The 14,993-nt window shown below is 33.3% G+C and overlaps 3 protein-coding genes and 1 pseudogene across 4 annotated transcripts in view; 2 read left to right on the top strand and 2 right to left on the bottom strand.

Annotated features, from left to right (window-relative positions):
* The window catches only part of LOC143562977 (putative nucleolar protein 5-2), a 169,214-nt pseudogene that overhangs the window by 13,188 nt on the left and 141,033 nt on the right, over window positions 1-14,993 (top strand). The window lies entirely within an intron of this gene.
* On the top strand, window positions 4,738-6,689 carry LOC143562955 (uncharacterized). The gene is made up of 4 exons (XM_077050615.1): window positions 4,738-5,073; window positions 5,828-5,938; window positions 6,090-6,170; window positions 6,513-6,689. The coding sequence occupies exons 1-4, from the start codon at window positions 4,813-4,815 to the stop codon at window positions 6,594-6,596; spliced, it is 537 nt and encodes a 178-aa protein (XP_076906730.1). The 5' UTR covers window positions 4,738-4,812; the 3' UTR covers window positions 6,597-6,689.
* LOC143562968 (uncharacterized) lies at window positions 9,337-10,239 on the bottom strand. The gene has a single exon (XM_077050626.1). The coding sequence runs from the start codon at window positions 10,237-10,239 to the stop codon at window positions 9,337-9,339; it is 903 nt and encodes a 300-aa protein (XP_076906741.1).
* On the bottom strand, window positions 10,784-14,928 carry LOC143562954 (uncharacterized). The gene is made up of 9 exons (XM_077050614.1): window positions 14,843-14,928; window positions 12,796-12,863; window positions 12,513-12,641; window positions 12,317-12,432; window positions 12,160-12,241; window positions 12,025-12,084; window positions 11,829-11,936; window positions 11,512-11,557; window positions 10,784-11,333 (listed from the first exon to the last, which is right to left on the bottom strand). Exons 2-9 carry the CDS (start codon window positions 12,850-12,852, stop codon window positions 11,122-11,124), a joined length of 810 nt encoding a protein of 269 aa, XP_076906729.1. The 5' UTR covers window positions 12,853-12,863; window positions 14,843-14,928; the 3' UTR covers window positions 10,784-11,121.

Here is a 14,993-nt window from a genome sequence, read left to right as displayed (position 1 = left end):
GTTTATGTTCGTTTTTTTAATAAATGAATGAATATAAACAAAAAAATAGTGTTCGTTTATGTTAATGGACGTTCGTTTTTTTATTTATGTCCATTTATTTATGTTTGCTTACATATTAACAGAAAACAATTAAATGTTATCCGTTATATATGTTCATTTGTGTTCATATATATTTGTTCATGTCATTTACATTTTTTCATTTATGTTTGTTTATCTTTGTTCAGTTATGTTAATATATGTCCGTTTATGTTCGTGAACTGTTCGTTTGGATTTAAACAAACGAACATGAACGTGTTTATTTTTTTAAATAAACGTATACGAACAAAAATATGTGTTTGATTAAGTGTTTGTGTTCGTGTTCATTTGGTTCGTTTACAAACCTACTTGAAACCTTAAGATCCCAAATTTTAACCATCACCACCATGTATCTCATACATTTAATATATTACTTTTAAAGATTGTAAGTTTTAAGGGTTACGGCTTTAATTTGGTATTAATGTTTGGGTCCAAAAGTGACTTTTGTTAAGGTTGTACCAGATAACTGAAATACCTTTAAAAGACTATTCGTGTAATTAACTTAAATACTTAAACTTTAGACGATTTGAAATTCATCACCAAGAGTAGATAAAATTAAATTTCAGTACACGCGGCAAGCAAGGCCGTCGATTTTAGCAAGAACTTGTACAAATCGAATAACGACTGATTAATACCCGCAATGTAACGTGAAAAAATCCTACTAGTTTATAGTGTACTTATTAAAAAAGTTACACGTGGTCTTAAATATATGTTGTTCAAAAAACTAGAATACATCTTTAAATTATTTAAGTAAACAAGTGAACATGTGACATGAATTAAGGTATGAGTTGTCTACACAACAACTACGTGAGACAAATGACTTTCGATTTAAAAATGTTCAATACTCACCTCAATAAAGGTTATGTGTCTGATGAGGCATAATGGGTGGTGTCTTTTTATTTGGCATGTCTCCTTATTTTAAAACATTTTATTCTTTATGTTGTTTCCTTTATTATCTTATGTTATGGACCTATGGTGGTTAACTGGTTATTGACTTATTGGTCCGGTTACAAGACATTAGCTAGTTATTTATATTTTAAATTTTAAAAATGGCATTTGAATTCGATATGAAGTTAGGGGTGTAAACGAGTCGAGCCCGAGCTTGACTAGGCTCGCGCTCAACTCGTTTAACTTACACATAGCTCGAGCTCGAGCTAGGCTCGTTTCAATCTCTATTTCTAAAGTTTGAGCTCGGCTCGTGAGTATTTTTTCAAACTTGAGCTCGGCTTGGCACATTTACTATTTCCTAATTTATTTTTATATATTTACAATTTTTTTATATATTTTTTTCAATTATGATTTTATATTTAAGATAAGATATATGATTTAGTTATTTTTTCATAATATTAATTAAATTAATTAATAATTAATAAATATATATGATAAAAATTAAGCTAATGACATGCTCGTTTAGGCTCGCGAACCGGCTCGAGCTCGATAAGTAACGCTCGGGCTCATTTATTAAACGAGCTTAATTTTAGGCTTGAGCTCGAGCTCATGCTCGTTTAAGCTTGGCTTGATCAAGCTATTCCACGGGTCGGTCTCGAGTAGCTCACGAGCATATCAGCTCGTTTGCACCCCTAGTTAAATTAGACCTTGCAAATTTGGTTTTAACAAACTAAGTTAAGTGCCAAAGACCTTCTGGTCCAGCAACACTCCGTCTGAGGTTTGGCGTCATCATCGAGTGTTAAACAAACAATGAACGGTTATAAAATATTTGTGACGTACATGTAAAAAATATTTGGTATATTTAGAAGCGTGTAAGTATTTATTTCATTAAATGATTTAATTGAGTGTAGGGTAGGAGGTTTTATTGGGCGTGTAAATATTAAGGTCACTTATTAACAAAATGTTCTGAAAATAGCAACCTCGTTGCGTTTTCTTCTTCGCAATTGAGCGGTTATTGTTTGAAGCCAGTTGTAAGCTTTCAATGTTGTTGCAAACAAGCATATTTAATGTTTACACGCTAACCAAAAAAAAAAGGAAAAAAAACAATATCTTGAAGAATGTGAAAAGAAAAGGTTTATTTCAAATGGTTGATGTGTAACCCAAAAGAGCAAATAGAAATATATAATGGTTGCGTAATTTTCTCTATTATGGGTTATTTATAGGGATGTTAAGGAAATTTGAAATTTAGAAAAAGAAAATGAAATTTGAATCAGAATCGAAATCGAAACTCGAATACTCTGATCTTGAATTTTTATTTGAATCGGATCGATCAGAATATCCAAATAAAAAATTCAGATTCTGATCGGATTCGGATAGGGATTTCAAAAAAATTCAGAAGGTTCGGGATTATTCGGATATGCTGATAATCCAAATAAATAACGTGTGATTTAATTACTTTAAGTTTGGTTTTATTTGTATATGTTTTAATTTTTAAAATTATGATGGATCATGGATTTATTTTGACTTTTCTTTGTATATGTTTTATACTTTTATTTTAATTTTCCGCTTTTGTATTTTTATTTAATAAACGTTTGCTTGAATGTTGGTTATTCGGTTAATTTCGGGTTATCATAATCCGATCCGATCCATACGAAATCAATTCAGATCGGTTAAGAACACCCCTAAATCGAATCGGATTTCGAATAGGGTCCTAAAGTTTTCAAATCCGATGAACACCCCTAGTTATTGCGCCTCAATGACACAGGAGTGATAATATGTTTGAGATGTTTATGGTCTCATGTTCGAAACCTGACTTTAGAGGGTTTTCCCACAATGGCGGGTATCCTCCTTGATGTTTCTAGGTGAGTAACGTCTGTAGCGTCAAAATCAATATAGTCAGTTGACATTATTACTAAAAAATCTCACTCGAGTATTAGGAGTAATTTCAAGTGGTGTTAAAAATGGGTTCTTTGTTAAAAAAATTATAGTTTATAATGCTAGATAACGCTGTTGGGCTTCTCTTGCATATTGTTGAATGATCAATGATGAATGGCATGGTGTTGGTTTTCTTGCCATTGTCTACTTTTTTCCGGTGTTGGTTTTATTGGGCTTGTCAAATTTCCCATTGTTGTTTTCTTGGGCTTATCAATTCTTTTTAATGTTCCTCTTTTGGTTGTCAAGTCACAAGTAGATGTGTTAAAAAAACTGGTTTGGGACCGGTTTTAGGCAAACCGAACTGAACTGGTTTGGGTTTAAAACCGGTTTCACCCAAACCGACCTAACCCGTCAGTTTCAGGACCGGTTCCCCTTAACGTCTACCAAACCGGTTTTAAAATTGAACCGGTTTGAGGAAAACCGGTTTAAAACCGGACCGAACCGACGTGACCAAGCCGATCTATCTTGCTTCTAAACCGGTTTATAAACCGAACCGGTTTGAGTCAAACCGGTTTTGACCAGCCACTGACCAAACTGGTTCGGTTTGGATTTAAAACCAGTTTTGTCACCTCTAGTCACAAGTGTCAACCATTTACAAATTACAATATGTATGCCGTATGTTTGTTTTGTGTTTTAGGCGGGCGAGTCCGAAAAAAAAAACAGTTCTCGAACTAAAACCGGTTTCAAAATCAAAATTAGCTTCTATGAATTACTTCTATTCTTCATGAGCTACATATATCCTATTACTAGTCCACCTACACTATGACGTGACAATATTGCCGCTACATATTTAGCAGTCAATATGATGTTTCATCAACACACAACTTAAGAGTGACTTGCATTTCATACGAGATATGGTGTCCGCTCGAAGTCACAAGGCTCACTATGTTCCTACCTCCATTCATATTGTAGATCTTCTTACCAAAATGTTGTATTTCACACGGTTTGACACCTTTCAGTTCAAGATTTACGTGAATGCAGACGTCCAACTTGAGATGGATTGTTAAAGTTGTTATGTTAAGAGTTGTATTGTTCTTGTTGATGCATTTATTATGAAATTTGTGAACAACATTCTATTCTATGTACCGGAGAAAGTTAACGTACCAATTAAATTATTGTGCTAACTGTGGGAATCAAGTAGTGTAATTATATATACAACATTGTAGTGTAATGATGTAATTACACTATTTTGTATATATAATTACACTACTTTATTCTCACACTTTGTAAGAAAATTTAATTAGAATTTTGATCCAAACCCATAATTCACTTATTCAATCGAATCATTTTGGTCCTTTATCGGGTCTTCTTGGTCCAAGCCCAAGATTAAAACCGAGAAAACCAATAGGAAACGAACTACACACGTGTCTATCGTTTCTATCTTTTGTTGGGTCGGTTTCCGGGTTTCCGCGGTCCAATTTGAGAATTGGCTAGCCCTCTTAATATATGACTTAATTTATTTGGCGGGGCTTAAGTGTTTGCTTTTGGGCCCTTTTAAGCTCATTTTGGCCCATTCAAATTTGTAGTCACACCTCACAAATATTTGAAAATACATGAATGATAAATTACTAGTACTACCCGCTAATATTTGAAAACATATTCTCAACTTTGAGCAAACCCTTTGATTTAGAGCCCATCTTGTTTGCTTTTTAAAAAAAGCCTGGTCTCTTCAACTCATCTTTATTAAAAAAAAAGATGAATGGTAATAATTTGGTCTCACCTTTTTATAATAAAAAATAAAATACATGCATTGGTGAGTTGGGCATAATCACACAATGGGCTTTCCACCTCATCTATATTTTTAATATAAAAAAGTTAACTAGTACTTGTTCTCATTTTAAACACAACCTTGCATAGAAGCAAAAGAGAGCCATTATTGTACTTAAAAAAGGTTACTCTCCATTGTCGGATACAATGGCATGCTTGTCTACAACATTGGATCAACAACAACAACAATCGTCTAAAAAGATGATCCGGTTAAAGAGCTCGGGGGCAAGCACTTGTCACACAAGCCCATTGACTGATTGTGACGATGAGTTATCAAAATCGGCCTTGTTTGCTTTTCGGGCTAAAGAAGAAGAGATCACAAAGAAGAAGATGGAGGTCAAGGAGAGAGTTCAAGCTCAGTTAAGCCGCGTTGAACAAGAAACCAAAAAGTTGGCCGAAATTCGTAATGTGAGTATTTGAATATTTTTGAAAACCGAATTTGTCGGTTTGGTTTAATTTACTTTTTTTCTTTTTGGAACAACAGTTCTTCGTTTTTCTAGAATAAATACGCCCCAATTTGCATTATGCGGAATTTGAACCCTCACTTGGTTTCATTTACTTGTTTTTATGAAAGTATAAACCCGAATTAACCAAGAACTCATGCTTGTGGTTAATCATTAAAATTGTTACAATTTTTGTTGTTGGTGTTAGGAAATATTTGACTGATGGGCAACATGCGTATCAATTCAAGGCTAAATATAAATATATATTAAATTTGTTGAAATATATTACTTCAAAAACCAAGTCTATATTAAACTTGACTCAATTAAGCCAAATCTAAGTATAAAGGTCTAGGGGTTGGTTAACCAAGCCATAACCAAATTCTTTTAATACAATTAACTGATACCTGAAATAAAAAAAATTAACCGAGTTTGTCAGTTTTATATTTTTAAAGCTAAAACTTACGATTTTGGATTGGTTACGTGTTAAAACTTAAACTCAACCCAAAGGTAGAACCAGGGGCGGACCCAAGTGTGGTGGACAATAGTTGCCCGCCACTGTAAAAAAATTTAAATAATACTATATATGTGTTAAAATTCCGACCAATTCTATTAAATTTTTACACCAACGTACGTATATGGAATTTTTTATGAATCTGTCACTGGATAGAACGAAAGTTATTAAACATGAAAATGAATAATGGGAATAAATGTGAGTGTAGGATCTTGAAGCACTTGAGGATCCAAGGTGGAAAGAAGGGTTGATGGTAAGAAAGAAGGTTGACTTGGTCAATAAAGAACTAAAGTCGTTGGGGCAAAACTGTCAAAAGAAGGTGAGACATTGTCACAAAGAAGGTTGACTTGGTCAAACATTGGATTCCAAAGTGTTCATGTTGTACTAAATTTGTTTGTTGAAGTTTATTTATTTATTAATCTTTTTTATTCAGATAATATTTTGTTGAAATATTCTGTTGTTATGTGTAGGAAAAAGAGTATAAAGAAGCTTTGGATGCATTTAACGAGAAAAATAAAGAGAAAGCACAACTAATTGCTAGATTAATGGAGGTAACTTACTAACTTCACTTATTTTACCATTTTTAGTTTTACCTAAATAAATTAACCATTATTTAGCCATGAACGGAAAACAGAATAAGCAAATCATAACCGAAATAACAGATCCGACTAAGAAACTTATGGTTCAGTTTATGATATTTTATAACCACATGTAAGGTTCAGTTGTAGTTATATGCGTATAAATGATCAAATTAACTTAACCGACATTAAAAATATTTACACTAAAAATCGATTATAGATTTAGTTCTAACCCTAATCAAACTAAACCGATTATGTATATCATTATTTTATTTATTTATGTAAAGTAAATTAATCTCGTTCAATTTTTCGCAGCTGGTTACTGAAAGCGAAATGGTGAGGATGAAGAAAATCGAAGAATTAGACGAAAAGTTTGAGCTATTTGTCAAGAAACAATGAATCAACTTATTATTTTGTTGTGTTATTATAAGAACTATGAATGTGTGATTAGTTGTAAGATAAAATACAGCGAGGGTGAAATTAGGGATTCAAGGTTGCTTTGTAAAACATTTATTTATTTACATATATCGTATTTGTTGTAAGTTTGGGTTTATAATTTATAGATTTTGTGTATTATTTCTTGCATTTCCAAATTAACCCTTCATGTGTCCAATTTGGGCTTGTTCAAGCATCTAATGAATTCTGGTCCTTCTGGATGATTGACCCAATAACAAGTACTTCTAGTGGGCCTGCTACACTGAGCATGAATGCATGATTACTCCATAAGCATATGGCACAACTGCACAAGTTTTAAATAACACCAACTAGGCTGGACGCTGGACTAGAGGTGTCAGGTGTGCAAAAAAAACCGGTTTCAGTCAAACCGGTTCCAACCGAATTGCTTGTTTGTAAAGCGGTTTCCTTTTCACAATCAAACCAGTTTGAAAACCAGTTTTTTGTGTCTAAAACCGGTTCTAACCGAATCGAACCGGTTTGGATCAGTTTGACTTGTTCTACGTTGAAACAGGTTTCCAAACCGAACCGGTTTGGGTCAAACCGGTTTTGACCATGCAACACCCAAACCGGTTCGGTTTGAGAAAAAAACTAAATGTTAGTATAGTAAACACACCAACATAATTTATTATTTTACTCAAGAAGGTTATACCTATAATTTAGCATAATCCAATAAGTCCTTCAACCCAGGCTTCTTATATAACAACGTTTGAAACAACCCTCAGTGCCTGAGTGAGTCTTTTTAAGACGGGATGTCAACTGTCTAGACTGATTTGACGTCCAGAACCTGATTTACTCATGAACACCAACAAAAAGGAAGATCAATTTGCAACCCAACTTACTATACTAAAGTTTCTACACCTGTGTTTAAAATACATGTACTTTAAAAAAAAAAATTACTCGTTACACTTTAAATTTGTCAAAATAAGATTATATATATTTTTGTTCAGAAAAAAAAAATTGAATCTCACCTCATCTAATTCTAACTATAGGTATGTAGTTTGTTGCAACTTGGTTTGTAGCCTAGTGGTAAGAAGCTAAGCTTTTCTGGTGACCTAGCAACCAGCTAAACGTAAATCATTGATTCTCGTCTGTATGCAATACGAATACATCATTTATTAGACTTGATTCAACCTAGATTTGAGTACGACTAAGCAATAGTTTTAAGCACACGTTCAAATTAGTTAAACATTACTAGGTTTTCATATCTTTTCATTTGTTTATGGTTGAAGGTTGGTTGTATTGTTTGATCATTCTTGTTACCTACAAACAATATGTTTGTGAGCCTTTTAGGTAGCAACACATACTAACATACATATTACATTATTACATGCATATGGGCATGAAAAAAGAGCACATGCTTACAAGTTACTTTAAAAACATGATAATGAGTCTCATGAATGCTACATGAGTACATGACCATAAAGAGGAAGATACAAGTGCCTATTGGCTATAGCTAGTGTTTCGGATGGGTACTCGTAGACACGTGCCGACTTCTGTATGGGATATTGAGTGCCAATGATGTATCCAACCGTCAACATATGTCATCAATAGCCTCCTCATTTATGTGTACATGTACTTCTTGTGTAATTGATTTGTTGACAGATATAACATAATAATTTGTTTTATAGTTTTAGCTTGTAATGTTCTGTAACTAACTACTTATTAGAATTTGTAATTGAAGTACAACAATTTGTTCATTGAATGTTGATACTATTTAGATCTTGATGAATGTCAAACTTACATAGTTATATTATTCACTAGAAGCAGCATCTCTATCCCTATGAGGTAGATGTAAGGTTGTCTACATCTTACCCTCTTCAGACTCTACCATAGTTTTGCTATTTGTGAGATATACTGAGTACGATGATGATTTAGATCTTTTTAATCATTATCCGTGCCAAATGTTTCGGGTTTTCTTTTCGAAATTGAAATTAGGTGTGTGTAAGGTACCAAAAAAACCGATCCGCAACCGAAAAACCGAAAAATCCAAACCGAAAAACCGAACCGAAACAAAAACCGACGGTTTCATTTTATGTTTTTGTAAAAACCGCACTAACGGTTTGGTTTTGGTTTTGCATGTAAAAAAACCGAAAAACCGAACCGAATTCCTAAATTTTTACTTTTTTATATTTTATATTAAGTAATTTATAAGAATTTAATAAATATGTAACTCAAATATTTTTGATCAAATGTATTATAGTCTATTATTTTACAATTAACAAAATTATTTTTACCTAAATTCATTATTTTTTTACCAAGTATTTTTTTTCGACCTAAAACATTCAAGCTCAAATGGCAAAAACCGTAAAAACCGAAACCGAACGGTTTCAAAAACTCCAAAAAACGAAGTTTTGGTTTTCAGTTTGGTTTTAGCTAAAAACCGCACCGAACCGCACCACGCACACCCCTATTTGAAATGTTTTGGGATTTTTGGATCAACCAATACTCGTATACAACTTCTATTACATAACATTCAAATTTCTAATAACCATTATTAGCCTAGGAAAAATTATTTACGCAAGGAAAAAATATTAACTTAGACCATCCACACGTCGGCCTCTCTCCCTCTCACACTCTCCTCTTTCTCACACCCGTGAAGACTTCTTTCAAATAGCCTCTCTACTCGTCACGCCCTCACCATCAGTCTCTCTCTTCCACGTCGGTCCACATCCGCATTGTGTTTTTAGCTTTTGGTGGCATAAACTAACAATGAGAATCCTTTTTTCTTATCATTACTCTTTTCTTCCAACCACAAACTACTATCCAACCCACTTCTTGTCCTAAACATAAACACTCCATGACCCGACCCAGACGCAGACTCGGAATCTACATTAAAGAACCAGTCATGAACATCCCACATCAAATCCACTAACAACCCATCTAAAAAAATGGGTTGATTCCCTCTAAAATTCCATTGCAACCTCTTGACCCGCACCACAACCCGTTTGTCTATGCAAACGAGTAAAGCCGGATACCTCCACCTATCATTTTCCCGGATGCACCGGATCATAATATCATGCCAGCTCCCGGTATCCACAAACCGCGCCTTCGTGGAATACACCATGTTACCAGAAAAGTATTCCTTACGCGAAATTAACGAAAACTTACCGACCCGTTTACGGGTTTTGAGTTTCTTCACGGTAGGTTCATCCGTCACGTCGCCGATTAATAATCCGAGTTCCGAATCAACCGTGATCAAAACGTAGTACCCGTCTACCGGCTCGACACTAGGACCGTATCGAGCCAATGAAAGATCATAGTAAATTTCAAACTTTGAACCGTTGATTTTAAAGGATTTCCCGCCTTTTTTCTTCCGGAAGAGTCTAGAATGCGTGTTTAAACGGAAGGCCAGCGTGGGACTGTCTCCGGATTTGATGTGGAGGCCTTGGGCAGTCGCGGTCCGATACCATGTGACTGTGATGAGGTGGATATCTCCGGTTGAGAGGGCGGTTTTGTATAAGGATGTGACGGCTGTTTGGACGGATGGGATCAAATCTGGAGAAGTTACACAAGTGTAACTTGAACATGATGATGATTCCGACACTTGAACCGCGTATTGATTGTAACACGAAACCAAATCCGACATTATTGGTTGATGAATTGAGGTTTTTGAATGTGATTTTGTAGGTGTTTCTGTGGATTCATAGGAACATGGTTGAAGACATGTCTGTGTTTATCTGAGATTTTCTGAGTATAATAATGCAATAGGTATTTTATATTTGGATAATGAAATCACACTAGAGACAAACTCTTGGTATGTTGAGATTGAATTGGAATATTAATCCTATTAAATGCTAAAAAATATCAATGGTACTGATTGAAGTTAATAATTAATAGGGATCATGTCCAATGGAGGTTACAACTGGAAATATATTATTGTCACACTTGCTAAAAGAAAATTTTAACTATATAAATAAATACATATATATATATATATATATATATATATATATATAAATTATGAACTAAATTATATGAATAATCCATGAGAAGGTTCACATAATCTATGAATTAACACTTGTTTTTTGAAAACTTGCAGATTTTTGAACATTCATGTTAAAATGTGACTTGAGATGACTTTTTTTTTCTGTTAATTTTGTCAATTCAAAAAAATATTATTAGGAAAAAAAACTTAGTGATATCGACGAATCATTATACTGATATCGACGATTCCAAAGCAAAAAAGCCGACTGTTGGCCCACAAAACTGATACATATGATTAAAAGCAAATGAATAATGTGACAGTAAGACACTTTCTTTTATTCTACTTATTTTTACTATTTATTTCATAAAACAAACCACCATCAGGATGATGGATCCTATACTTGGGTTAATCAATACCTGGTTAAGAATTATTTTGATGTAATAAGACTAATATGCATCATAATCTTGAACCATACAAGTGATAATACATCAAACTTAAGCCAATACTTAATAAAAACTTTTATATTATGTATGTTTACCAATTTTATGCAGCAGCCAGAAAGCGCTTTTCTTCCTCATCGAGTCGTTTTAACCATCTAAATCCAAGATCATTTCCTAATTTTGCAGCATTCTCAAATTGTTCTCTTGCCAATTGGATTGGATTAGGTTTAGGTTCACTTGATTTCTTCCTTAATTTCCTACTGGTAACCTCCTTCATTGATATAAATTTCGTTATAGACTTCGGAAGTTCATAGCCTGGTAAAAACAAGCAGATTAAATCCATGTTAGAGCAAAGGGCCTTTTAAGATGATAAAGTTAAATGAGCGTAACAAATTTGAATATTATATAAAAAAGTCCTTTTTTTGGCTGGGATTATATGATAACCGAATATTAAACGCAGATTTTAGCTGAAAATGTGAAGTAAATATGATACCTCTAATAAGAAGAGATCCACATGCAATTGCTGCACCAGCATGACCCTGCATATTAATAATCAATATATTTTAGAAAATACAAGTTTCAAATTTACCTGCATGGAATTTTCATCAACATCAAAGCACTTGCCAACAAAAACAGTAAATCTGTAAGTGTGACTTTTTGAGGTAAAAAGTAGACACTTTTACAAAATGATGTGAATTTTTGAAAATCTGAGAATAACTTGGAAGCCATACTAACTTTTGTAGAGCATCTAGTTGGTATTGAAATTGTAAAAAAAAAAAACGCGAATGCTAAATAACTTTGTTATTATACCTTCTCTGAAGCTTTGTGAAAACACCATAATGCTGAGTCAATATCTTTCTCAACACAATCACCCGTCAAGTAAACAGCTCCCAGAAGGTAAAGAGCACCAGGATGCAACTAAAACATAAATATATCAAAGCCCAAATAAAAATAAAACTAAACAAATCATGAAAAAGCATTATTAGTAACTACATCATTTATATACCTGATTGGCTGCTTTTTCCAAATAATTAAAAGCTTGTTGATCCGTGTAAACACCCTCATTCTGGCCACATAATAATATTAATTAATAAAAAAATTAAAATTCACAAAATATTCACAAATGAAAAATAGCACTAACCTCGATTCTTAAATTACGGCCCAGTTCATATTGCGCCTCTGCATCGCCCATATCTGCAGCTTCAACCAATAAAGCAGCTCCTCTGTTGAAAATATCAAGAAAATGAAAATGCATTTTGATGCTAATATTCTCACATTTGAAATATTTAATTTCTTACATGGCTTTGCATTGACCGGGAACATGGTATTTCAAGTGCAGTTTGGATAACCAATATCTGGCATGTGTGTTTGAATTATCAACTTCTAGAGCCATTTCAAAATTATCCTTCGCAGTCTAAGATCAGAAAATAACAGAGTATAAAAAAGGTATTAATTCAAGTAAGAATATCATAAATTAATATATTTTGCAGTTACCTTAAGGTGAGGGATGAGGCGTTTATCTCTAGGTTCACAATAGTCAATCACTCGCTCAACCTCCTTCAACGCATTCCACCCTTTTGCAATGTATTCCATTGCCAGCTTATTCCTGGTGTGCAGTCCACGCTGCAGTAAAAGCAAACCAATAAACAAAAGCAAGGAAACAAATGTATTTTAGTATTAATGGTGAAACATTTTCATTATACCATGTCAACTGTCAAGTCATGAAGTCAAACATTGTAATTATTGGACAAAGGAGTATGTAATACAGTAATAGTACCTGTTGATTGAAAACTTTGCGTGTCGAACTAGCTTTCAAAACCAATGACTTGAACATCTTCAAAGAGCCTGTAACCACCAGACCACAATGTAAAAGGACATATGTCCTAAAAGGTTGCAATGTTAAAAAGTATTTTTTACAGTTACTCAGTGTTGGAAAAATCGGGACTAGTGGACGATTAATTGCTAGTCGGCCGGTGACTGATTAATTTTTGGGTAATCGGTAGTCGGTCCTAGTCGAGCCTTAGTTCTGGTCGACTTTTTGCAGCAGTTTCCGGCCAGTTTCCAGCGACTCCAGCAGTTTATGGTGATTCCATATCTATATCTATATCTATATCTATATCTATATCTATACTATATATAATACATGAGACATGGGCAAATTAAGACACCCCATTTTTAAGTAATTTACAATTTTTATTGCTTAAGGTACATCTTACACAGCATCCAAGACAAGGACAAACTTGTTCATTGAAAAATATGTCTTGAAATAGTTACAACATTACCCCCTCAACTTTACTCAACTTTTGTAAATTTAAGAAAATAATTACTACTTTGAACCTTTATCTTTACCCATAGATTCATTTTAATTTTAAATGTAAATAACTTCCCACCAACGATTTGCCAACGGCCATACTTTTTTCATACGTTAATATTTTTTATAAAAAATTGCACCATAAAAATGAGTATTTTATTGTCTTTAATTTGGGTATGATATTGCTATAACTTTTCAAATAAAAAAATTACATATTACGTATGGGTGTTCACAATTCGGTTTTTAACGGTTTTCCAAGTAATATTGTGAGCCAAACCGTTGGTTCGATTTTTTTGTTATTAAGAACCGAAACTAAACCTTTGAAACTTTAAACTGAATCGTTACTAATGGTTTGATTACACGCATTGAGTTTCAATAATAAGTCGACCTTCCGGTCCGGTTTTATATGACCAATTTTTTGTATAAACCGTAAACCAAACGTTTGCTATGGTTTGAACATTCGGAAACCGGCTGACCAAAGGTGATGATTGGTTCAAACGTTGTTCGTTAATTGTTACATGATTACTATGATTTTTGTTACCCGCCGCATCACGCGGGCACCCGTCTAGTATAATTATATATACACATAAAAATGTGTATATGTATATACGTAGAGAAAAGATGGAATACAATAATTGCTTAACGTACATTAGGTACAAGAATACTTATATTCATGAAATCGATCCACGAAATCACATCACAATATCTCGAAATCGTCAATACATATCCAATTAATCATTGGTTCACCGAAATAAACAGTTTTGGATCGTTAATCAATCAATTTTTCACTTTTTTTCACGAAAATCGTTTTTGAGCGTTTTAGGTTTTTGGCTGAGCGTTTTTGTTTTTTGCCTTTGAGCGTCTCGCGTACCAATCGTACGTTAAGAAATTGTTGTATAGTAACCTCACCCTATATATGTATTACATATAAAAATGTGTATATAGATATAAATTACATATAAAAATGTGCGTGTGTATATATATAATTGCAAATTATATATAAAAGTTCCAATCCAATTAATCCCGACTAATCGACAGTCCCCACCCCATCACCCGACTAGTGACTAGCGAGTTCTACAACGCTGCAGTTACTCATGACGTAAAAGACATTTCCTATAAGCTTTGGTACAAAGACGATCTCGCTGATAGGTTTTAAAGTAAAAACAATATTTCTTGATTCAAAACCCAGTCTTTGTTTGTAGTAATAAATTTGTTTGCTTATTATTATTAATTTGTTTTCTTCCCTAAAAAACTAATATTTTTTGCCTTCAAACTATGATATGCGCCTAGTAAATAAGCAAATACTAGTTATTACAAGCAATCTTGATTGGGTACATCCTAATAAGTTGCAATCATTGAAAATATGAAGCAAATTCATTGAGGCATTTTAACAAACATCTGGTGGGCATAATAAAAATACCAATTTGGAAGTGTACAAAAAAATGGGATGAAAGTGAAATGAAATTAAGTATCGAAAAACAATAATCAAGCAGCAGTGAGTCAGAAACATTACCTGACAGAGCTTCGATTGATTATGCCAAGTGTTTGATAAGCTTAACGCTCAAGATCTGTGATTAATTGTTATGTGTTGATAATTTTTATAAAATGTTATAAACTTAGGGTTTGGATTGTAAATATAGGGTTTAGTTATAAATTTTTTTAAA

This window comes from Bidens hawaiensis, unplaced genomic scaffold, assembly GCF_021521415.1.
Source record: "Bidens hawaiensis isolate Kalapana, Puna unplaced genomic scaffold, B.hawaiensis_p1.1 tig00021185_1, whole genome shotgun sequence".
Lineage (NCBI taxonomy): Eukaryota > Viridiplantae > Streptophyta > Magnoliopsida > Asterales > Asteraceae > Bidens > Bidens hawaiensis.
Note: the sequence above shows the minus strand (reverse complement) of the source record. Positions and strands in the feature narration are given on the sequence as shown.